Raw genomic sequence first — 26,274 nt, forward strand, 5'->3', positions numbered from 1 at the left:
TTTGGGTCGAAGTGGCTACAGTATGTGAGCGTGCGAAGCGCTCTCGCGCGCGCTTCGAACAGTAGTTTATTTCCACCACAGTTGTCATACACAGATATCGGGCCAATGGCCTCTTTGTACGTACGATATTCTCCACTTCGCGTACCCGTTTCCAGACTGCTGCAGAAAACTTGTGCTCCGTGGTCTCGATTGTTGAGAGGTCCAACATATCGTATTAGTGTCGAAGAGAGTAGACTGTTCGACCACTGTGTCCCGAGTCCCACAAAGTGCAGGTAGCGGAACATACGACGGGCCCACCGCTGATCGTTCATGAAGTGTAGGCGTCCTTCATAAATGATCTTGCTCGTGGCTTCTCGCGCCTCATACGTAGACCAACCCATGTCTCTTTGGATGGTCTCCACTGCAACCCTTTCAAGGTAGCCCAATGCCAAACCCCACCTCTTTTTGGCCTCGCTACAGCCACTCATGGGTCTTGGTGGACAGGCATATGATGGGGTTTGCAAAGGTCAGACATGATACATGGATCGATTTCCACGGACCTCGCACCAATACATATCTGTTGCAGCCCCAGAGGCTTCTCCAGCGCAGAATGCAGCTCGCACGCTGGGAGGTCAGCCGCAATCGATCCTCCTGCTCCGAGAATGGGTCTTTTCCCGTGCCTATGGTCACCCCAGATACCGGTATTCTGTTGAGAAAGGCAACTTGTCTTCATTAGGAAGTTCTAATGGGAGGTTTGTGTCCACTTCTCCAGAAAATCAAACAACAGCCGACTTCTGAGGGTTAAACCGAAGGCCTAGGTCTGCCAAATGGAGAGCTGATATTGTCACCAGCTGTTGTAGCTGATGTCGGTCTTCTGCAATAAGAACAATATCATCTGCAAAAACCAGCCCTAGCAGCAGGAATTTCATATGGAAACTGATATTTGACTAGATGAGCGCACTTTCTAAACCTGATGCATATAGCATGTAGAGCAGTGGCGAGAGGGGGCACCCCTGCTTGAGTCCTCTGCGTACCGTTACTGGCTCAGATGCTGTACCTGCCAAGCGTGCCACCACCGAGCAATCGGCATAAAGGCGACGCAGAAGATCTATCCATTTTTGTGGCATGTTCAGCTGGGTCATGCGCTGCAGCATTAGGTCGTGTGGAACACTGTCGTATGCCTTCAAAACATCTAGGAAGCATGTGAGTAGATGGTGGGATTATTTACGTGCAACATCAGTGAATTGGGTAACCACAAAAAGATTGTCCTCCAGGCGTCTATTTGGGCGGATGCCATTTTGGAGTTCTGTGAGGTGTTCGCTTTTCAGCCTATCTAGTCATACGTGCTTCAAATACCTGTGCAAATAGCCTGTATAGCACACTGGTCACAGTTATGGGCCTGTAGCTGCTCGCCTCTTTCACCTCGGTGTCCCACCAAGGTTTATGCTGAACACCTTTTGCGAGAGTTTACACGAATCTCATGTCTGCCCATTATGTCTTTCAGTTCTTTGATGAACGCTTCATACGTGACTAGAATTTGCTCTGTGCTGGTCATGCCATCTGTCGTCTAACAGTGACAACTACGCAGGATTTTCAAAGGCTCGGAGATTGGCGCTTAAAAAAAAAAATCTTGGACAGAGAGCAGGCAGCCGCCGAGAGAGAAAGATTGTGAAGGGAAGGGGGTGAAGAGTAAGTGGCGCTATTTTCTGCACTCCGGCCTCCGTTCCAGTTTCTCCGTTTTTCTCTCCACTCCCAGTCAACGCCACCTCGTAACTCAGCAGCCGTCCTATCGAGTGACTAGCTAAGCCACCGACGTGGTGGCACGTAGTTCGAATTATCCGCGGCGGAACCTACTCGTGTTCGAATTAACGGGCTTTTTTATTTCTAGGCTTGTATGGAGCTTGGCCGGACCATAACTTACAGTTCGAATTATCTATAAATTCGAATTATTGAAGTTCGAACTAACGAGGTTTCACTGTACGAGCAACATGCTGGCATACTTGCCTAAACTACAAAAGCAAGGATCCTTAACCACGGCACACGAGTGTAGGGCCGCAGGCTGGCTGGGCTCATGTTTTCCAACTAAAACCAAAATGCCTGTAAAGGGCGTTAACAGTGCCGTTACTGTTAAGTAACGAAGCTTTCCCGTAAATGGTCAATTGCTGGACACTGCCCCCACTGTTCTGAGCGGTCGGTGCATGGCGAGCATGGACGAGGTTCGGTACCGTTGTGCAAGATGCCTATTCGCGGTTATAAAGAGCCAGCGGCCAATGTGATTTGTTGCTTGCAATGAAGCACATTGCGGTTTCTTCACTTTCACATATTTGCTAGCGTGACGGCCTTGCCCGCCAAGTGCGGGGCAGAGTTAGGCCTAGCCCCGACTTCCAGCAGAAAGTGCGGCTGCAATGTGCGTGGCCTTGGTGCCCGTTGTTTAAAAGTACGCCATGCTCAATCGTGAATACAAAGATCTCTTCCATGGTGGTCTTTGTAGCAAGGTTAGAAGGGCTGATAAGCAGAACCTTCTCGCCAACGAGTCAATGCTATGACAATCGGTTTGAGACGCGTGTGTGCGATGTTTGCGGCGTGTACGGCGTGCAATCGTTATTTGAAGACTGAACTGCCACTTTCAGCTGCCTTAATTAACAACCCGTGAAAACAGAATGAGTGCGAAAATGTCATGAAGTAGTGGAATTTAGACAGCCGCGACTTCGCGACACACAAGGAGCAGATGACGCTATCCCGGAGTTGTATCCGGACTGAGCGTTCGACAAGCGAGGCGTACTGCAGCAACACAGCAGAAGCGGCCAATTGGAGCCCCTCCAATAAATTGCAAACATCTGCTTTTTGAACACGAAATGCTTCTTACGAAAATACCCCAACCACGAGCCCGAATTGGTGGTGGGCAGTTGTGCCAACGCGAAGCTATAAACGCTCATTTTTTTGTGATGTCCACGATGATTTTCACCCCTTCGGCAAGCGCAAAAACTCTTTAGCACTTCTACCTAGTCTTCCATGAAAATATTTTGAAATCAGATAGAAAAAGGGCTACACACACAGAAATTGTAATTATCAAAAATCAATTTAATATGCTACGAGGATAAACTCGTATAGTATGACTCGCGATTATCTCGGGTTATAACAGCCCCATTCAGTGCTTCCAATAAAGTCTGCTGTAACAACACTTGGACTTTACATAGTTCTTTTACAACAGTCCAAAATCCTTTTAACTTTGGAGGTTTGTTGTAATGGGGTTATACTGTAGTCGGGTTCGACTGCAGTGGCAGGTACGAAGCTGGGCATTACTTCCACAGCTACAAGTAACTTTTTGAAATTGCTGTTTGTTATTTTGCAGTGCTGTGGAAATGTATGGGAAATAAAATTTAATGCGCCATTGTGAAACATTTAGTATTCTGAAATTCGTAGCAGTAAAACATTTTTGCAGTACACCAATGAACATTTGGACGATGATTTTCGAAAAAGTCATTATTCTGAAAAAAAAAAAAAATAAATCTTTAATCTGAGGTACACTATAACGAAGCTCAACAGTATATATTGTGAGGCAACGTTTAGGCTGAAAGACACCTTTTATTCACCGAGTCTGAGAGTAATGATGATGAGTATGTACAGATGAGAAGATGAAGGATACGAATAATGCCCACAACAGTGCCAGGGTTTTCAGATGGTAAACTGCAACTGGAACTAGCGACCCAATATTTCTCTATTCAGGGCAAGGCCACAGTAAAGAAACATAAGATGGTCCTCACAGAAAGACAACGTTCTTGAGTCAATATTACCAGTCCAGTTGTTTGACCACCTCTTATTTTTCTTACCTCCTCACCAGATGGTAGATAAATGGTCCTCGGTCCTGGTTTGTCCAAAAACTTGTTCACTAAACGGATGTTGGCAAATGTGCCACGAGCCATGACATCATCGTTGCCTCGACGAGATCCATATGAATTGAACTCTCGAGGAGTCAGCCTGCATAACATGCACAAGTTGACTAAACCAGGCACACAATTGAACCGCTGATAACAAACACCAAAACATGTTGGGGACATTGCATGTACAACAATAAGCCTGGGGATTTTTGCGGAGCCCAATTACAGGACTTTGCAAGACAGGCTAGTTTGTGATGCATTCTTACTAAAAATATTGTCGTGCTACATTAGACAAAGACAGAGATGTACCTGACAGGATGGGAGCCAACTATTGTTTATTGCAATAAAAAATAATTGGAGCTTGTCCTCTCATATACTTCTGTGTCTTGTCCTCACCAAATGTAGCATGACAATATTTTAAGTAGATAGCCTGTAATGCATAATTTTTTAGTAAAGCATTGCAAGAAGCTTCATGTTAAACTACAGTCTAACACTGCAGATGACACAAATGGCCATAGTAAATGCAAAAAGACACACACCATTGAACAGCATCAAATGAAGCTTTATTGGAGGGCCTTAGCAACACTCGCTTTCTGCCTAACAGTGTGATAAAACATTCCCTGCTCATGTGAACTCTTCTGGCCATGCTCAAGGCTCCACTGTCACTTTGACGCAACTAAAATGGCACTTTCTAGCAGTTTGGAGGAGACTAAGTTTCATGCCGGAGAGAAAAAATTAACTTTGGAAGCAGTTTGAAACAGGCCAATTTGATTTCTCAAGCAGATTGGCCTTTGGTACTGAACATTTGAATGTTGGCACTAGTGCTAGTATATTTAAATTCTTCAATACGCAGCGCTGAAGACCATTTACAATTATGTTACATTTAACATCTTGATGGAGCAGTGAAGTGCCGGGGCTTGTGCAACTCAAGTACTCAAATAAAGCATTCAGACTGCCTTTTAGGGCACAGAGTAAGAACATATATTAGTATTAAATTTTTTTTTTTCAATTTCAATTTGCAAAGCATTTTTTTTACTTTCTTAAAAAGCCTTTTGCTTTGCTTTTCTTTTTCTGGCTGGAAATCATTTTCCAAGAGCAAGTAGTGTGTGAACATGCATTACGGGACAAGCCCGTTGCGTGCATTCTATGCTTATGATGCACTTAAAAAAAAATTCAGCACAAAATTCAGAATGCTTGTCTGGAGTTGGTTGTATATAGGACACTGTTGGGTAGCTTTTTAGGCAGTCCGAAGACACTGAGCCTCTTTCAATTCACACCATTTTTTCAAAGCGTGTCTCTTTTAACACTTTCAGCTCCTGGCTTCATTGCACCTTGTGTCCATCATGCCTGTCAATAAGTTGAAATGCCGATGACAAAGAAAATAATTAGCAAGTTTCGTTCAAACTTCCCTTGTTCATGCTAGCCATGTACTGGGGTGCCAGACCCTGAGCTAGCAAGCTCTTCACCATCAAATGGAGTGGGGGGTAAGAATGTCTATGCTATAATGAATATGGTTATTATTTCTGATGCAAATAGACAAAATTGTGTGGACAAACTGTGCGGTGGAAATACTGAGGTAAAATTGAGCCGCAGAGTCTATGCTGTTGTTGTTCAGGCTTTAGTCGTAAGCATTGTGACACTGAATGCTGCTCTCTAATTTGATTGAAAAAATTCTGATATCATTAGGATTGAAGCCTGACAAAATTACAGTGAACTTGCTATAGTTAAAGCAACATTAAGTAGGGACGAAGGGCCCGAAAAAAGTTTTTTATTTAATATTATACTGTCATGAAAATTACCATGCATGCATACCATTTAATGGAGATTTCAAATCTGCAAAGAGATTTCAAATATCTCATTTAGAAAAAAGAACGAATTTCCACATTATACTTAGGTAATTTCTTATGGGTCATTATGATAACTTGCAGTAAAGAAAGTTAGTTCTCAAAATCGCATTTTTTTCTAAAATGTTCATCCCATAGGCTTAAGGGGGGACGTGGCAAGTAAAACTAATTTTTTTATTAATGTACTGTTTGTGATGAAATTTGGTGTGTGTATGTGGATGATTGTGAGGATTCCAAATATGAAAACCGTTTTCAAATACCTCTTGTACTTTTTGAGTTACAAGCATAATTATACTAATTAATGCTCTTCACACTTAAAGAGATAATTATTGCTAAATGAAATTATTTTTTCATATTATTATGTTCCCAAAGCATCAACTTGTGCAAAGAAGCTATTAGTTGATTTTTCTAGTTCTTGTAACCATAAATAAAATTTCCAAAACATGGATGTTGTTTTGCGCACACATCGCAGTAATTATAAAATGTGTTCTAAAAATTTTAAATGATGAGTAAGAAGAGAGATAAAGCTTTATTGCACTGCTAAAGGCCTCCTGAGCCTAGTGCAAAAAACGGAACGACTCTATCAGTCTTTGTTAGAAAATGACAGATGTTCTAGCGTAGGCACATAGGCGAAAATCAAGAGTTGAGAAAACTGACTTTGAAAGTTCACTCTTGTTTGGAAGTTCACAACATGCCTAAAACACTCAGAATCCTCCTGGGCAGTAATCCTGAGATGCTGTGGCCTTGGCCTCTGTAGAGCGCAACCCAGTTTTGCGCTTCTTTGTCGTGGAACAATGCGCCTTTTGAGCCCTCTTTACCCTTTTGGCATCCTTTTCGGCTGCTCGCCGCAAAACTAGATTTGAAACTAGATTTGAAAACGGCTATTTCTTTGTTCTGAAATAATTTTAAACCTTGAAAGGTATAAATGAGCTTCCAGTAATTAGCTGGTGTTTATCATATAATTCCAATTCTATCAAAGTTGAGAGAAAAAAACAAGCTTCAGCCTGTAGTTTAAGTGCTGCGGAAAGGAATTGTATCTGGTATCAAGTTTGTTAAAACATCTTCACAGAAACTTCAATAAGACAGATTGCCTTCACATAAATAATATAAAAAAATTACATTTCCAGTTTTAAAAACTTTTGTAATTTTATATACTAAGCATTTAACAAAAGGAAATGAAATTTTACCAAAACATAAAAGTTTTCAGAAACATATTTTTGATTACACATACCTTGAATTGTAATTTTTGAAAGTTAGCATTCTTCAAAATTTTGTGCGATGCTAAGACCCTCGTACCCCTTTAAGCTCTCTGTTAAAACGTTCACCAAGCAAAACGGGAATCGTGCTGTCCGTAAGCACTTCAGCGTGAAGTACTTCAACGCGTGACTATCGGTACGGGAAAAAGCACTCGCTTGTACAAGTACAAGTTTGATACCATTGAAGAAGATTTTTTCAATTATTATGTGAGAAAGCTTAGGTCTTTCAGCATTGCCGTGTAGTGGGATCTCGTTTCTTTCAGCATTGTCAAGAAGAACGTCAAGAAAAACGGGACCTTTCGAACGCACTCAACGTAACCAAGGACAACGTGCTATAAGAGTGCGGTGACAGCGGCTGCATCGAGGATTGCCAATTTGGGTCCTTGGCCAGTGATTCCGACTAGATCGTGCATGGACAGATCTGGCTGATTATTCTGTGCTAATTATGTCGAAAAAGCTAGTACACTTTGTTTGTGCTCTAACTTGTTTTTTTATTGTACATACTGCTCACGTTAAGCCTATTGCACATTATGTGGGATCTGTTTGCAAAATTTCTACACGACTTGCAGAACCACTTTTTGGAGCTGTGAAATCCGCCAAAAAAAGTGTGAGAATTATGCAAGTAAATCGGTATTTTCCATGACCCAACTAACCTGCCCACATATAGTACTTATATTTTTTTAAATTGAAGCAACGCATGTGCAAATGTCGTCCTTGGTTCAAAAGAAGTGGAAGCAGCTTTGAATAGCAGCACGATTTGGCTTTCAGTAAAAAGCAAGTGATAACCTATAAAACATGATCTGTTTCGGAGGTGGAGGACACGTTCGAAGGTGGGGGGGGGGCACGTTCCCAATGTAACCCCCCCCCTCCCGGCTACGCCACTGGTCATGTTTTGTGTAATGTCCCAATTGATAAGGTTCCCCCCCCCCCCCCGGCACATCCTGTGTTTTAAACACGAGCAAAAGCGCTTGAGAGGAAGCGGAGAACACAGCTAAAGCAGCGGTAAGAAGAGCCGACTTATCTCCTTTGCACTGAGGGCAGATGCGATTACATCCCCCCATGTGCCAAGCCTCCTATCGATTGTTACTCAAGCAGAGAGGAACGCATCGCCCGTGCCCAAGGAGCAAAAAGCAGGTAGGAATGTGATGGGGGGGAGAAAGGGTTGTTATGAAATTTGACTGTTATTGCTGACACGCACGCCATTTGCAGCTGGTATACCTATTCTACCTTATACTCTCAATGCAAACATACTGTGCAAAAAGTGCTTCGTTTTTTAGAGATACCATATAAGGCTATGCCCTGGGCCTTCATTGAAAGGCGCCCACACCATCATCGCGCCATTTTGGAGGTCCATTCGTACATGCCGCTCGTGCCTGTCGACACTGTTGTTGGCCGCGGCTTCTGTCTCACGTTTGCTACAAGCTTTCGTTGATAGGGCTCAACACGACCTTGTTTGGTATCATTACGACCTATCTCCTTACATAAGTCCGAGGAAAATGTCAGCTGAAGTACCCAGCTAGGCACTCTAGACAAGTCTGATTCCATCTGTACATGCATTAGCAAGCAAGAGATGTATGAGGGGTCTCTAGTCCCCCAAGACGTGGACATCGAACACCGCGCATGCAGTAAGCTTTTGCGAGTGCGGCGAGTGTGGGGAACTTGGAAATGGCGAACTCGTTGCTAGCGCTTTTCATGGATGACGTCAAGCATTATTATTTGGTATAACAATAGGATTTGTTGGTATCACATTTATTGTTAAGAGCGCAAGTGAAACTAACAAATTGTATCTTTTAGATCCGATATCACTAACTCAAAAGAACATAGTCTTAAGGGACAATGATCACTCCAGTTGAGGAAGCGGTTTTAGTGCTGTCAATTATCTAAACGTGAAGCCGAGGTTAGTAGCACAGAAAGTTCATGAGCCGTCTCATTATGTCTCGAGATAGTGCACGCCAGCCACTGCATCCTTCAAGTGACACAGCAGCCTCCCCTCCCCACCTCCCTTTAAAATGAAGCAATCAGTGCGATGCTGTGATGTTCATTCCTTTTTTTTTTTTTTAACCGTCAGCTATCAACCGTAGAGAGCGAGAGAGGTGGACGTGTAACAAGGCATAGCCACTTCACAGGCCTTCCGACACCAGAGCTACCAGTGATGGCCTCACTATAGATAGCTTCGCATATAATAACCGAATTGCGGCTGCTCCGACCAGGAGACATGCTTTTTTTAATGAGAAGACATTTAAAAAAGAAAGCACGTGACAATACCCCATTCGGACCTTAGCAACCTCGAGTTTGAAAGAGCAGTGTCTTTTAGGGGGCTTTTACCACCACAGCGATTATAAATACGGATTTGCTGGTAGAAGAAATAACGAAAAAGCTATTTTGTATGATGATCCATGAATAAAGTATATTAGATGAAAAGTGTCAACGTGTTCCCCCATTCACCTGTTCTTCTGCGAACGCAAAACACGGAAAATTAGACTGCGATGTAAAGAAATAGACGTGACAGACATTAGTAAAGTTATTATTGAAGATTGTTTCGTTACAGGCAATGCAACTCTTCAAACGAGCTATCACCAGTGCTCCTGGAACGGATAACATCCGCCGATGAATCGCCAGCACCGTTTCAAGTTACCGATTAGACTAGACGTCACGAGCTCCTGCGGAGAGCGCATTTCGGGGTTAAGCGGACTTGCACAACAGAGCTGCGTTGGCACCAAATCTCGCACCGTGGATTTTACAATGCACGTGCGACTGCTGTTTATTCAGCGTAATAATATAGGCACGTGATTGTGACTTTGGTTGGCCCTAGAACAAGGCGCACATGTATTGACATGCCGGCGGGACTATGGTGCAGCTTGGGGCGATTTTCGTTGATACTATCAGGATGGCGCAGTAAATCTGATTTTGGTGCACATAGGCACAGTTGGCGCAGGAGTGAGATCACGACTTAATCATGGTGTACATCACCCTTCCACTGCAGTGAAAAACCCTAAAAAGGTTTTTAGATGCGGACTAATACACACCTATTCGTTCATTTTTAACACTTCGAAATTTCCTATAATTGAAATTTGAATGTGTTAATATTCTTTTGAGTATTGAAAGTGCTCGAATATTTGCACAAGCCTAGAAATGTCAGTGGACGTTTCATTCCCTAAAGACAGATTCTGCCACCAAGGTAATAATTTCACTAGCGGCAAGACCATAAAGTAGAAAGTTTTGAGTATGATACGTACCCACGAGCGGCCAGGTATCGTGCCGCTGGGCTGTTACGAGCAATGCTGCCCGCTGGTGAGATGTGGTCAGTGGTAACTGAATCACCCAAGTTCAGCAGCACATAGGCTTCCTCTATGGACAGCATTGGCCGTGGCTCACGCTCCTGCAACGAACAACACACACAGTTCCTCTCAACCAACAATTTTCACGTGAAGTCAGAGAGAATAAAATGCCGATCCAAACAACTGTAGCACCAAGTTATTTTTTATACTATACATTCCGATTCATAAACAATACTGCAGATTCACAACAATCATAATGTACAAATTATTAATCAAAAGAGTGCTCCTTTAATAAATATTTCACAGGCTAATAAGGTTTGTAAAATGCACAAAGAAAATAGAAATGTACGGTAGCATGGTATGAGTAACGAGGCATCAATGGTACAAGCACGCACATGCCTACAAACAGCTATATTGGACCTTCGTGAATGTCAAATGAGATAGTATAAAATTGTTGCTTTTAACAAAGCGAGTTACCCAATATACAATCAGTTTCTGCAAGCTCAAGAAACGAAAACCACTGACACACAAAACCAAACTTGGTACATGACAGCCTAAAGGTTGATGAATAATAGTTTCCTTGCAACAGTTGTAATTGCTTCTTCACCACAGCAACCACCGAAAAGGTCCGAAGCACTCAGGCGAAAAAGGACACATACTTGCTAATTTGAATTTCTGCACGGCTCCTATTGACATACGCAGTTGTGTCCTTGTTATCCGCGGGTGTGATCGCGTATTTGTTTTGTTCATAATACTTGCTTTTCCCTCTGTTTCCAATCCCATGTCAGACGTGCACAACGCCATGAATACTATACATTTCAAATGGATGGGTGTGATGACAACAAACAGTTGTCAGTAGCACCTGTCCACTCTTCCTTTTGTGCTCGTTATTTTGAGCACTTACCTTTTTAGTGTTCATGAATAGCCGAACAGCCTGTCCTGCCAGAAAAGCTGCTGGCTACAAGGCTACTGCCCCGCAGGGTTGTTAAGGTTGCAATCGGTAGTTGTCCCCTATAGGGGGTCTCATAACCTGAAGGATGTTGCTGACGATGATATATGGTGTTTTTTGGAGCAAGGGCCATTTGATGGCCAAAGAGCGCCTGTTCATGGGACAAAGAATGTGGACAATGATTGTGATTAGCGGCTGTATAAGGGCCATAAAATTTCTCGCAGTAAGGCGGGTAAAAACATACAAATAAAAAAATCATGACCATGCCGTGAAAGGTGTGTGTGGTGTGAATAGGTGACAAAAGTTGGTGATAATGAAAAACGATGGTGGACATGTATGGCGTTAGCACAAGTACCTCACTCGTTCATACCCTTGTGCCCAAGGGCCGTGAGGCAAGTGCTTTCCTGTGTAGCCACCGCAGCAAAAACCTCTCTGGAGAGGTCGTGCTACGGAATGCCTGGGTATATGATATGAAAATTATGAATTTCTTTTAAAAAAGCTAACAATGATTTATGACTAAAAAGCGGTTCCCTACCAACGAACTTTGCAGGGTGTAAAGGTATATGTTGTCGGTAGGGTAATGGAAAATGCTGTTTTCTTAGAGTTTCTAAGTGTTTGCACTGAATTACCATGTGAAGGACTGTTAATGCTTCACCACATCTGTCACACAATGGTGGATCGCCACCGGACAAAAGATATGTGTGTGTCGTGTATGTGTGTCCTATCCTGAGTCTCGTTAGTATTACCTCTGTATGACGCGATTTTGATACTGGCAGCCAATGACCAAGGTGTGGCTTAATAATGTGTAGTTTGTTTTGTGTGTGTGTATCCCACTTGCTCTGCCGATAGTCCCCGAGGTTTCGTTTGAGAGACGGCTTAAGATCAAGGGCCGGGATTAATATGGGTGTAGGGGCAGTGCTTTTGTGGACGGATGCAGCGAGCTGATCTGCCCTCACGTTGCCTTGGATCTCACGGTGCCCTGGCACCCAGCACACTACAACATGTTGTTTGAGTGTGTAGAGTGTGCACAAAATGGAGTAAAGTGATACAAGGACCGGGTTTTTTTTTTTTGTTTAAGACTGTGCAGAGACGTTACCACACTGAGGGAGTCTGTATAAATTACTGCTTTTTGTACTTGTAATTGTTTGATGTGTTTAGCTGCCACAAGTATCGCGTAAGCTTCCGCTGTGAAGATACTTGTGCCTGGATGTAGAGGGTCAGCATCCGAAAAGGATGGGCCGACAGCAGCATAGGACACAGAGGAGTTAGACTTGGAGGCATCTGTAAAGAACTCAGGACGTGTGTATTTGTGTTGAAGTTCCAGAAAGTATGTTCCGATATAGGCAATAGGTGCATGTTTTGTAACTTCTAGGAAAGACACATCGCAGTCTATAGTCTGCCACTGCCACGGTGGCGGGTATGCTACAGGAGCCATTAAACTGTGTTCAAGTGACACTCCAGTTTCTTCAGCTAGACCCTTCAGGCGAACTGAGAAGGGCTGCCTCATCGAAGGCCTGTTTTGAAACAGAATATAGCTCGACAGATCATTAATAGTAGAGTATGAGGGGTGCTTCTTGTCTGCTTTCACCTTAAGAAAATAGACAAAGAACATGTAAGTTCTTTGTAGATGAAGCGACCATTCATTTGGCTCAACGTAAAGGCTTTCTACAGGGCTGGTGCGAAAAGCACCCGTAGAAAGGCAAATGCCCAAATGGTGCACGGGGTCCAGCATCTTCAAAGCACTTTGATTTGCAGACTGATAAACAACGGCCCCATAATCTAAGTGGGTGCGAATGAGGCTTCCATACAGATTCATGAGGCATTGCCTATCACTACCCCAAGTAGTACGTGACAACACTTTTATAACATTCATGGCTTTTAAACATTTTGTTTTTAAATACTTGATGTGCGGTAGGAAGGTCAACTTGTCAAAGATTAAGCCTAAGAATTTATGCTCGGCTTTGACAGACAGATGTTGCCCGTTCAGTCGAATGTCAGGTTCCGAGTGCATGCCTCTCTTTCGAGAGAACAAGACACACATGCTTTTGTGTGGGTTAAGGGGAGATGCTACCCGAAAAACGATTTTCTTTAATAAGAGTCTGAATTTCACACAAATTGGCATGCTAATAGAGTTTTTTCTCCTCTTTTCAAATATGTCATTTATTTTCATGTAGATTGCTTGGTTTTCTTTCTGCAGGTCAGATACTGCAAAATTATGGCCATTGTTATGCAACAATTCTGACCTATAAAAATTTGAGATAAAGCATGCAGATATAGCTGACTATGATCCTTTGGAACTGTAGAGTGCAAAAAACTATATTAATTTTGTGTGTAAAAAGGTGAAATACAATAATAAAATAGAAAAATTTACTACGGCTCTAGTTGCCAAGGGCTTTCAATGTTATGTAATTTTTGAAAAACATAATCAAGCAGCACTGACAATCTGAATAAATACTTGCACTCTATGGGCCTTCATCATGCTATGTGCAAAATTTCATAGAGGTATGACAACTCTAAGTATACGAACTAGCGTGTATAGGAAGCACAGATCACACAAAACTGCAAAAGGAGAAAAACGTATTTGAAAGTTTGAAACCTTTTTTTTTTTATCACAGAGTTGTTAGAAATGCATAATCTTTGGCCATAATGTTCAACAGAACTTTGAAAAGCACTGCAAGTTACTAGAACTGTCCTGCAGCATAGGTTGTGCCCTCACGATCCTTGCGAGCACTCTCTTCTAGCCAAGCCCTTTTCACTCCACGACGACGGTGGGCCCTTGCTTCTGCTGTCAGACGCTCGGACATTCTCTTGATGCGCCTCGCATCGCGGGAATACTGAAAGTAACTAGATCTCTAGATGGCAGTATGTTGAGCTCTTCCAGGATGTGCTCGAAAGTAGCATGACCCTTGTTGAACCACAGGATTGCCATAGCTGCGCCAGTCTCGACAACCGTTCGGGAGACAAACTAAGTCTTGGGGCAAAGTAGCCAAATTTTGCTGCCCCGCCGCGGTGGTCTAGTGGCTAAGGTACTCGGCTGCTGACCCGAAGGTCGCGGGTTCAAATCCCGGCTGCATTTCCGATGGAGGCGGAAATGTCGAGGCCCGTGTGCTCAGATTTGGGTGCACGTTAAAGAACCCCAGGTGGTCAAAATTTCCAGAGCCCTCCATTACGGCGTCTCTCATAATCATATGGTGGTTTTGGGACGTTAAACCCCACAAATCAATCAATCAGCCAAATTTTGCTGTTCAGGGATTCCGATGCGTTCTAGGTTTTCCCTTTGATGCATCGAGCAAGGAGCTTCTCATCCGTTAGCCGCTTATAAATGGGCAAAACAGCCAATCCCTGTGCTTTTGTCAGGCGAGGTGTGTGGCGTGGTGCAGGTTCACCAAGTGCTTCAGCGCGTTGATGTTTGCACCACGACTCTGTTTCTGCAGGGCAAAACTTGTGGCTGCCAGCATTGTCAGTGGAAGTACGAAGCCCATACTGTAGTGTACATATCCCCTACACTCCCCCTGTTGCTTGTTATGGCAATCTGATAGTATGTTTGGAGCTTCTGAATGGCTGGCTCTTTCATTTTCTGCCCTCGTGGTAATGGCACATGCAGCTTCCGTAGCGCGGTGCCAAGTCTCTTGGCCACATGATTAGTGCAGTCTTATTTTTCTATATTGACAGCACCATAGACTTTTGACTCTGCAACTGCACTATATGCTTTGCTGTCACCGTCACTCAAGAATGTCATGAAATGCAGTGGGGTGCCATAAGTCAATGTTCTCTGCCAAATGCGCATCACAGCCTCCGTTCCCATGGCATGGGAGGAACAGTCTGCATTTTTTTCACAGACTGGGCCATGGAATGCCTGCCACACTTCCTCGTCTGGGCCCATATCCTTGTGCCTACTGCATGTCAGGCAGTAATTTGATATGACCTCGAAGTCTAAGCAGAGGCCAGTATCTAAGGAGATAACTGCGCCGATCCCGTTGTGGCCCCTCTTCTGCCAAGTGCCGTCGAACATAACAGCCACATCAGTTTCGCCTGCTACTTCTTTCGTCAACTCTGTGGATAGGCGCAAGTTTTCACTCACAGCTGCCACGGCAGCGTGTGCACCTTCTTTGCTATCGAAAAAAATCCTCGGTGGTGCATTGGCTTTGGGAGTCCAATAATGGAGCAAAATCTCGACAAATCCTCATGCCCAATGCCGACAGCGCGTGCAGCCACCACCGCCTTCACATTTACAGCGAAACTATCTCGGGAGCTCCCACTGCCGTACCGTTGGCTCACTCGGCTGCTGCCGTCCGCCGTAACACGCAGTGATGTATAGGAGCACCAAAGAACAGTCGCTGAGCATTCGCCGTTTTCGCAATGAAGTTCGAGGAGCGACGAAAGTCCCTTGTGCTTTTCTGCCGGCTCCCGAACGGCAAGTTTTTGAATACCGCAAGCAGGGCATGCCGCACCTGCCACAAGTGCCGTCATCAAGAGGGTGTCGCACAAAACTGTCGTTGCACAAACCTCATAACGCTGTCTTTCGTCTTTTTCGAAGAAGCCGAGCTTCTTTTCCGAAGCACTGACGAAAGAAAGCGCAGCGTAAATCCCTTCATCGCAGCCACTGTTGCTCGCGCATTTGTCGATGCCGCCGTCAGGCCTAGCACACGTAGGCGCGTTCTAGTTCGTCGCCGTCGTTCGGGGCGCTTTACGCCGCCTTCCCTTGAACTTGTGCTTCGTTCGAAACTTCTGCGGTCTCACGTTGCACTTTTTCGGGCTTGTCATCACGGAAATATGCGTAGACACGCAGAAAAGCAGACGGACCAAATGCCGATGGCCGCCACCAACACAGCTGACAACGACTCGGTAGCCAATGGCGATGCGGCTTAGGGTGCCGCGCGTTTCAAACCGCTCAAACCACGTGATAAAAAGACCTCTTTTTTTTTTTTTTTTTTTTTTTTTGCCCACGTACGAAACTGGCGGTCGTCGGAGCTGTATGAAGAAGGCCGGACGCAACTTTCCCAACCAATCGCGATGGCGGGCGGCACTGCGAGGGGGAGCAGCGCGCAGTCAAAGATGGCTAATATCGGCGCAAATTCACCAAATTTTGAGCCACCACAATGCCTTCATACACATTTTTTTTTTGCATTTTGCGGTTCGAATTTAGTTTTGAAATTTTCACATATGAAAGAAGAAGGTTTGAAGATTACAATGCAATAAAAATCCGGAATACGAGAAATTTCGCTAAAAACACGATTTTTCGACTCGCATCTCCCCTTAAGTCGAAATCCGTTTTCATCTGCCCATTTGGAGACCTTGTTTAAACCCAGCTGAACCTGCCGCTCACACATTGCCAAGTTGCATGACTTGAAGCCAAGCTGAACGTCGTCGACATATGTACAATAGAATATGTTGCGGGAGATGGACAAGTGCAAGAAATTCATATTGATAATAAAAAGTGTGCAACTAAGTACACCACTTTGTGGCACACCTGTTTCCTGGACAAATGTTTGGGAGAAAACACTGCCCACACGGACACGGAATGTCCTGTTTGACAGGTAACTTTCGATTATGTGAAACATTCTGCCGCGCACACCAAGGTGGGATAGGTCTCCTAGAATTCCAAAACGCCATGTTGTATCATAAGCCTTTTCGATATCGAGGAACACAGAGAGAAAATATTGTTTATGGACGAAGGCGTCTCTGATCTGTGCCTCGATACGAACAAGGTGGTCTGTGGTGGATCTATTTTCTCGAAACCCGCACTGAAATGGGTCGAGCAAATTGTTTGTTTCAAGGATATGTACAAGTCGGCAGTTTATCATTTTTTCGAAGACTTTGCACAAGCAGCTTGTAAGTTCCATAGGCCTATAACTTGAAGCTAAAGAAGGGTCCTTGCCCTCTTTAAATGGGAATAACAATAGCCTCTTTCCAGGAGGTAGGGATAGTGCCAGAAAACCAGATAGCATTGTACAAACAAAGTAAGGTTTTTCGTGTTTCGGCTGGTAGGTTTTTTAACATTTCATACACCACACGGTTAGAACCTGGGGCAGAAGTACTGCAGGAGTTTAGAGATGTTCGGAGCTCAGCTAGACTGAAAGCTTCGTTATATGCCTCATATCCAGTGGACTTGTGTTCGAGTTTCTGCTTTTATATTCTTGTTCTGTATTTTTGGAAAGTGTCAGTATAGTGGGACGAGCTGGATACCCGTTCAAAGTGTGCACCGAGGAAGTTTGCCTGATTTTCCAAGGTATCACCCTGAGTGTTTACGAGTAGGAGTGAGTGTACTTTTCTTCCTGCTACCCTACGAACCATGTTCCAGACTTTGGCCTCTTGTGTATATGAATTTATCCCTGACAAAAACTTCTGCCAGCTTTCTCTTCTGGCCTGCCGACGCGTTCTCCTGCCTTGAGACTTTATTTTCTTGAAGGTGCCAAGATTTTCGGCTGTTGGTGAGTTCCGAAGCAACCTCCATGCCCTGTTCTGTTCCTTTCGCGCATTACGACACTCTGTGTTCCACCATGGGACGTGTCGTTTGTCGGGCATTCCAGATGTTTGCGGTATGCACTTGGCTGCTGCGTCAGTTAGAAAAGCTGTGAAGTACTGCACAGCTTCATCTATGTTTAACCAACATATGTCTGTCAACTCAAACGTGTAGTGTTGTGGAACTGTTCCCAGTCTGCTTTCTTTATCAGCCATTTGGGAACATGTAAAGGACATTCATATGTTGTTTGTAAACTCAACACTACAGGAAAATGGTCACTTCCATATAGATTATTTATGATTTTCCATTTCAGTAGGGGTAGGAGTGAAGGTGATACGATGCTGAGGTCTATAGACGAGTAAGTTTTGTTGGCAACGTTATAGTATGTTGGCTCTTTCCTATTCAACAAACAGGCACCAGAAGAAAAGAGAAGAGAAATTGTTCAATGAGACGACCCCGTGTATCACAGCGAGAATCGCCCCACAGTCTACTATGTGCATTTAGGTCCCCAAGAAGCAAATAAGGTTCAGGCAGTTCGTCTATTAAAGACTGGAATTCATGTCCTTCAAGACGGTGGTGGGGAGATACATACAAAAAGCAGATGGTGACGAGTTTGTTTAAAAGTACCGCTCGAACAGCCACCGCCTCAAGGGATGCCTGGAATGGTAAATGTGTACACGCTACTCCTTGGTTAACAATAATGGCTACGCCACCGGATGACGCCACAGCATCATCTCGGTCCTTTCGGTATGTGACGTAAGCACGTAAAAAATTTGTATTGGAGGATTTTAGGTGTGTTTCCTGCACACACAGCACTTGAGGTGAGTGTTTGTATAAAAGCTCTTGGACGTCGTCGAGGTTTTTAAGCAGTCCTCTGACGTTCCAATGTATAATTTGTGTTTCCATATTGGAAGTAAAGTAGTGCTGTGTGTACAGTAAGGGAGTGACTTGCTTAAGCTGAAAGGTCGAGCTCAAGTAACAGGGCTATTATCAGGCCCTGTTATGAGCTTTTTAGTTCCCTTGGCCCGCTCCAGAGAGCCGCGCCGCTCTTTTGGCTCCAGGGGTGCCGCCGTATCCATTGCCTCCTCGAAGGCACTGGATGCCCGCTCATGCGAGCTGGTTTTTCAAAGCTTGGGCCTCGCCTGGCGAGGTGAGGCCTTAACACTGGAGGACCCTGGAGTCTCTGGTCTCTGTTCAATAGTAGGCGGAGTAGACTCAACTACTGCCGCCTTGGGGGCAGGCACCACAGCCAATCGCTCGCTCTGCGCAGGCCGAAGGAGTGGCGAGGGCTGGTGCAACACTTCCCCCTGGCGCGCCGCATCAGCATATGTGGGGCCATAAAATGGCGAGACTCTTTTTCTTGCTTCTTTAAATGTAATGTTTTCTTTTATCTTTAGAGTGATGATCTCTTTTTCTTTTTTCCAGAAAGAACAGGAACGTGAGTACGCGGCATGATTACCGCCACAGTTCACACAGTGTGCAGGTGCTTCGCAGTTGTCGGACGCATGGCCCACGACTCCACACAGAGCACAAGTTTTCCGGCCACGACAGCTTTGCGAGCCGTGGCCATATTTCTGACATTGGAATCAACGGCGGGGGTTGGGAATATATGGCCTCACGGATGTCTTTGTATACCCAGTCTGAATGGTTTTCGGCAAATCACTCGAAGCAAAGGTCAGTACTAAGTGTTTGGTTGGTATTTCCTTTTGATCTCTTCCTATCTTAATGCGCTGTACGTTTGTCACGTTCTGGCTCTTCCATCCTTCCAGAAGTTCAGCTTCGGTCAGGTCAAGCAAATCTGCGTCCGATACGACCCCGCGAGATGAGTTCATGGACCTGTGTGGTGTAATACTGATGGGTGTGTCTCCAAACGTTGTGAGGGTGTTCAGTTTATCGAATTGGTCTTTGTCACGTATCTCAAGGAGTAGATCTCCGCTGGCCATTCTTGTAACCTTGTACCCGGCACCGAGAGTTTTGGTTAAGCACCTAGCCACTACGAAGGGGGATACAGTTCTGGCTTGCTTGTTAGTTTTTTCGCAGTGTATAACGTAGAAATGAGGAAAGATTTGTCTTGGCCGGATGAAAAAATCGATATCTTCGGTGCCTACCCGCTTTGAGGAGGCACGATCACTAAGTAAAGGGAATGTTTTGTGCATGCTTATTGTATGTTGTTCGGCAGCGTTGGCGGCCACCCACCACGGAGCTCAACGAGGGGACGCTGCAAGTTTGCGGATGCTGAAAGCTTGCAGACGTCAGCCGTACAACTCTGCTATAAACCAATGTGCCTAGGCCAAGGCAGGATATTTGCACAGGGTTAACCCTTGCCGCCGAGAAAATTGAAAGTAAGCAGAAGAGAGAAGTAGACAGGAAAGCTAAAAAGTAAGAAAGACGAAAATGTAGGGAGAGAGAGATAGGAATAGGCGACTGCCGATTTCCCCTGGGTGGGTCAGCCCAGGGGTGCCGTCTATGTGAAGCCGGGGCCAAAGGGGTGTGTTGCCTCTGCCGGGGGGCCTTAATGGTCCAATCACTCAGCGTCGGCTGAACCCCCAGGATCCCCTTTTCCCTGGACACGGCAAAGCCACGCACGGCTAGGCCTGGGAGGGAGCCGAAACCCCCCGTTAGCTCGGGTCCGCGGTGTCGCTACACACCAAACGCCTGCTTTCACAGGCGCCCCTGCGGGGTGAAGGATGTTACTAATCACCATGGTGGGCCGGAGGTCTTTTCTGCACCATGCGAACTGACTTCCTTGTGCCGCAAGTAGGAGCGTGCAAGATAGCACTAACAGCCATGCCACACATCTGACAGCCAAACGGGAAGGTGTATAAACGGGATCAACCACAGCTGAGGCAACACCAGTTTTCAATCAAGAACAGACAAAGATCTCATTTGGCTCTTCATTGCAGCGCGTGCCAGTCTGTGGCAATTAAACCATGGCAGCCTTTGCGGGAGATAATGGAAATCTTGAAACAGGTCCAGATGGCACGTGAGCTTGCCAAGGCTCACTTCATAAAAAAAAAAAAAGACATTTGCGCCAATACTAACTTATAAGATTGTATGATAATTGCATGCGTGTAGATGAACTTGCGGTTTGTGTCATATAAATATGCATTGTCTTCTCAATAAAGTCCAGTCCATGCCAGTCGTCGTTCACTTCCTTGTCCCCATTTCCTTTGCACATGACCTTTGATTTATGACCCACAAGTATGCATTATTGGGATAAATGGAAACTTGAGGTACAACTGTCCCGCCAAAAGCTCCGGTGCCCCTAAGCTTGTTTGGTGGTGCCAACAGCAGGACAGGTAGAGGTGCTGTTGCCTGCCAAGCAAAAGAATCCTAGCTCAGAGCCATGACCTTTCACCGAGTAAGATGTGCAGGCCCCCTTGGTGAATTTTGCATCCCAGAGAAAGTGATGTACCCACTAAATTAGCTGCCTGAACACAGCACAAAGGGTTTTGGGTACAATGTGTATGATGCATCTGTGTGTCACCTCTATAGATGCTACGCAAGCACCCAAAAGCTACGTACCCTGCCAACGTAAAAGCTTTCCCTTTCAGGAATGGACAGGCTTACCATTGTGTCGAAGAAGGGTGGGCACTTGATGTACGTGGAGTTGCTGTCCCACGGGTAGAGAAGAGATGTGGGTGCATCCAAGGCCTGCCAGTGTTTACTGCCAGTCTGGGAGATAAGAGGGCACCTTTCAACCTCCAACAGAACAGCAAGAATGATTTAGAATCGGTTGTCAAAGGATCTACTTGACAGTCCAGAGTTAGGTGACCAATAAACAATGCAGCTGCATGACTCATACGCTCTCAAGTACCAGCGATCACCGATGAAGGTGAAAAAAAAATCAATTGTGGCTGCTTCTAGCAAAAACCAGCAAACAAAATTACAAAATAAGACTTGTATGGAATGGCACTAATGCTTATATAAATGTAATTACCTGTGAAACAAGTTTCAGCTTAACTTAGTTGGTGATTAATATAACTTTAATATACTATAAGTAAAGGCGTTCCTCAAGGCTAAATACTAGGAGCTCTGCTTTATGTATCTTACACTGATGCCTTACCCAAATGACTCAATTCATCTCTATATGTCAATGACACCGCCATATTTTCCTAAGACTGCGATTTAGACAACTTGCTTAGCAAGGATGCCGCCGATATCTTAGACAACTTGCTTAGCAAGGATGCCGCCGATATCTTACAGTGGTGCTGAAATAATTACTTCCAAGAATTACTTAGAACTTTTTCACATAAAAGCATATCATTCATGCCAGACTTAACAATCAACGTGCACATTATTTCTCTGACACAACCACATTTCTTGGAGGTACCATATATTTTTGCCTAAAGTTTGATAAACACATTGCCACTATCTCGTCCAAAATTTTTTTTGGGATTCTCGTTCTAATTGAAGCCTACGCGTACCTTCAACTGCACGTTCTTTGTTCATTATACTTCGCTTCAATTCACAAGAAAAAAATTCACAAACAGTTCATGAACTTCTTCATTGCAAAGTTCCATCTTTTCCTTGCTGCCATTTTGTGGCCTTCACTGATTAAATCTTCTTGCTCTTCCTGGGGAAACCCAATAGGATTCATCTGTCCAAGATTGCTCATTTGTAGAAGAAATCTATAGGGATTAATACCTTTAGTCATTGAAGAGACTCTGCTACGCCTATCCACCGCAACTTCGGCATGCTCCCTGTCCATAATTTTGTATCACTATAACTATGTATGCCCATAATCGGTGCACATCAGCTTGACATTGAACTAATAAGTACCTGATCCAGTTGAATGCAAATATGACTAGATTATCCTAACAGCACAGTTTACTTTGCCAGTGCTTTGCTCAAACTTCGGTGAACATCATTTGAAGTCCACTCAGCGAAACATTTATTTAGACTTGTAATTCATGATCTTAACTAATTCTTGTTTTTCTTCTTTCCATTTTTATAGTAATTGCATTTTTTTCTGTACTGCTAACATCCGTTCATTTCTTTTAATACAGTTAAATACGAACCTCTATTTAATGAATTTTCGAATTTCTCCATATAACAAAGTTTTTCTATTCTCCGCCATTGCTCTACAGAAGCACATGTATATTTGTGACCTCTATGTAACAAAGTATTAGAGGGAGACAATCTTCATATAACAAATTTTCCCCATGGACAACCTAGGAATTTCGTCTCCGATTTTGGCATGGGGATGCATCTGTCACGAGTGCCCCGCCACCACGCCGAAGCGGCAGCAGCTTGCACGGCGCAGTAGGCGAGAGCAAGTGCTCTTGATTGCACACAGGTGAGCGCGAGGCGGGCAGGCGGGCCTGTGCCCCACGAGGCAGTGTGGTCCCCGATCTTGCCACTGCGAATGCATGAGGGAATGTGCCCCTTCTCTCCCCTTCCCCTCCCCAAAAGAAAAAAATACGTTTACTAAATCGAACACGCAGTGGATGTTATCTTATGCGTCTTCCAGATGACAGAGATGGGCCGACTCATTTGATCTCTGCTTCAGCAGCGCTTGCGCGCTTTTACTCACTCGTGAACTTAGGATGCACCTGGGAATGTTATCAATTTGGACTGGTTACGCAATATGGCGGTGATGGTGAAAACCCGCTGAGTGTGTCCATATAAATGCTATTGGAATAGTAACGCACTTTCTTACCACTAAATGAAAGTTTTGGGTTAGCTCCGCATTCAGTCTCCCTTTAGTTTAATTTGTGAGTTTATTTTCTAAATTTTTGTAATAAACCTGCATATAACAAAATCCTCTTTATAACGAATTTTCCATGAATTAATCAATTTCATTATAACCAGGTTAATTAATCAATTTCATTATAACCAGGTTAAGCATTAAAGCTTTGCTTTCTGTACTATTGTTGCACCTGATGCTTTTAATCCGTGCAATATTGCTAGGAGGTCCCTGTCTACTTTGGGGCCTGCCACGTCACATGTATTCTCATAATGTTATAATAAAGAAATTCAACTTCAACTGCTGGGCAAACTTTTCGGCTCACGTTTCTCCTGTTGAAGACACTGAACGAGGCCAGAATTATGACCCAGAAATGTAGCCAAAATAAACAATAAGTGCAGCTAGTGCATAAATTGTTCAAAAACAAGGAACTTCTTTCGTTATTGCATTTATTTAGGTAAAGAATGCTTGAGCGCACTTTTCCATTGATGCAGCAGAGCAGGAAACATGAATTCAGTGGCTTGACCCGGAGTAACCAGTGTTGATTCTGAATTCATCATCCAGGGGTAAGCAAACTGTCTATAAATTCCCCCCTGGATACATGAAATGGATAAGGCAAGTTGCCAGGCTACAGGGTTTATTATTTAAAATCACAACGTGAAGAGAAAAGACTTGCAACTAAAGGCAATATGCAATTACACGTGCTATTTACGCACTAACAGGAGATCCATCAAGACAAACAGAACAATACTGTAGTGGTACAGCACATATAATGCCCGTGCCATCACTCGCAACATAATAATTTGCTTCAGCCTACTTCAAAGTGGTAACCCCCGATACTTCTTTAGCCGATAAAGATAAAAAAAGCACACTCATACCTTTTTTTTTCACCTTGTCTATCTTTAAGGCTTTAATTATCATGCAGAGTTATGTCTCGGGCCCTATCAAGAATGCGGGTGTTCGCAAACACCTCTGGCAGTGAATGCCCAAATGAGCAGACAAAGCTTTTCACATAGTGTGCAAGTCTTTTGGTTGATGCACCTTCCAGTTTGGCCAATGTACACCTGTCAAAAGCCTTGGTTGCCATTGAAAAAAGCCTAATTATACAATCACGCTTCTCGCTGCTGTTTGCATTACCCTTTCACACATCCCTTGCAATCGTTGGGGAGTGGAAAAAACTACATCAGCACCTAACTTTCTTGCTATAAGAACTCGTTAGGTGAGTTTGTGTGCACATCTTCATTTTGGCACTATGAAAGGCAAACACATGATAAAAGACAAGCAGCACCTACCCCGTCCTCTCTCATGTGTCCGCCTTTCATAGCTCAGAAATCAAGATGATACTTCTTGCTATTTTTCACAAATTATGCGGAACTGCGTGCATGTAGGGTACCACTGAAACTTTGGTTGCTTTAGTGATAGAGGTCTGCTCACTGTTGTTCACACTCTTACTCACATTTTTGGCCTCTGCACACGAGGTTGCTTCAAGCTTATCGTAAAGTTCGACTTCACCAGTAAAGTTTGAAAACAGAAAGTTATTACAAAACTTTTCGAGTGAACAGACATAAAGAAAAGCACAGGCTTACTCACTCCTCACGGTTTTTAGCCTCAACACACACACCTTCTGACGAACAATACAGCAGCCACAGGAAGAGATGCTTGTTGTGCACTGTCTCTTTGTGTTCAGAACACAGCATGTAGGACGGTTGACGATTGATCTCGTTAATTACTGCTATGATAGAGCACACGCCACCAATCACGACCAAACTGTTATGCTCAAAGATCATAGCTGCTGCTCGAGACATCACTGCCTTGACGAAACAAACTACTGTAGAATCTCGGTGATACAAATACGGTTGATGCCAATTTCGTGATGATATGAGTTTTAAGGTTGCTTAAAATAGACTACATAATATAAAATATGCCGTGATTCAGTTCTTACGAATGGTTTCCCCAGCAAGCGCAGACGATACGAATGCGCGAATGATCGCTGCACGCGAGCAGCGCAACGCGGCTTGTCTATAGAAGAAAGGCCCATTCACACTTGGCCTCGAAAGAAGGAAATGCAGCGAAACTCACCAGAATTTCCCTGACTTTGCCTACGAAAAGTGGCCGGAAAAAGGTGCCGCGAAGCTGACGTGAAAAAAATCGGTTCGAGACCACGTTGCCGCCACGCGATAGCGAATGGTCTTCCTGCTATGGCTTTGGCTATACCAGCTGTGCTAGCTCTCAAACCACGTGATGTAAACAACAAACCATACATTCGAGATGGCGGCGAACTACCCTCGCAACATGACAACGCTCATGGTCTTGAAAAACACGAGTTCATAGAGATGGATTACGATCGCTGCAAACACCAGAAGTAAAAGAATGTGCAGCAGTAGCGAGTCGGCATGCCCTAACATGTCTCTCTTTTGCACTGCCTGCTGAATCCGCTGCCGCCGCTGCCGGTGCGTCTGCTCATGTCATTTCTTCTGATGTACACTTAAACTTCATTATAACAAAGTTGAAGGGGAGCCACAGTTATTTTGTTATATCCATTATTTCGCTATATCGATTATAACAGTTAGTGGCAATGTATGCTAAGATGGGCGCACACCTATAAGCATGCAAAAAAGGAAACCGCCATGCGGCCCGATGTACCGCTACGCGAACACGCGTGCGACGGAAAATAAACACAGTTGAACCTTATTCATTCGAACACGCTTAATTTGAACTTCTGGTTAATTCGAGCTCACGCTGAGGTCCCGTCAAAGGTATGTGCATTCCAACGGGCAAAAACGCTTTGTAATTCAAACGTGCAAGAGCTTGTGAAGGTTATTTTGAACTTACCATGCTCCGAAAATGCTCTCAACCCCATGCCTGATCCCACAGCGGCACCCCTCAACACTGCACGCGAAGAAGGAAAAGAAGAAAAGAAAAAAAAAAGACTGTGGCG

At 44.3% G+C, this 26,274-nt stretch overlaps 1 protein-coding gene across 2 annotated transcripts in view; it reads right to left on the reverse strand.

Annotated features, from left to right (window-relative positions):
* Positions 1-26,274, reverse strand: part of LOC119172490 (cytoplasmic aconitate hydratase) — a 609,523-nt gene that overhangs the window by 112,731 nt on the left and 470,518 nt on the right. For both annotated transcript variants that reach the window (XM_037423609.2, XM_037423610.2), the window contains 3 exons: positions 21,218-21,322; positions 10,194-10,336; positions 3,810-3,957 (listed from right to left, as the gene is read on the reverse strand). In XM_037423609.2, coding sequence (XP_037279506.2) covers positions 3,810-3,957; positions 10,194-10,336; positions 21,218-21,322 — 396 coding nt within the window. The remainder of the gene's footprint in view (positions 1-3,809; positions 3,958-10,193; positions 10,337-21,217; positions 21,323-26,274) is intronic.

Source organism: Rhipicephalus microplus, chromosome 4 (genome assembly GCF_043290135.1).
Source record: "Rhipicephalus microplus isolate Deutch F79 chromosome 4, USDA_Rmic, whole genome shotgun sequence".
In the NCBI taxonomy this organism is placed as follows: Eukaryota; Metazoa; Arthropoda; class Arachnida; order Ixodida; family Ixodidae; genus Rhipicephalus; species Rhipicephalus microplus.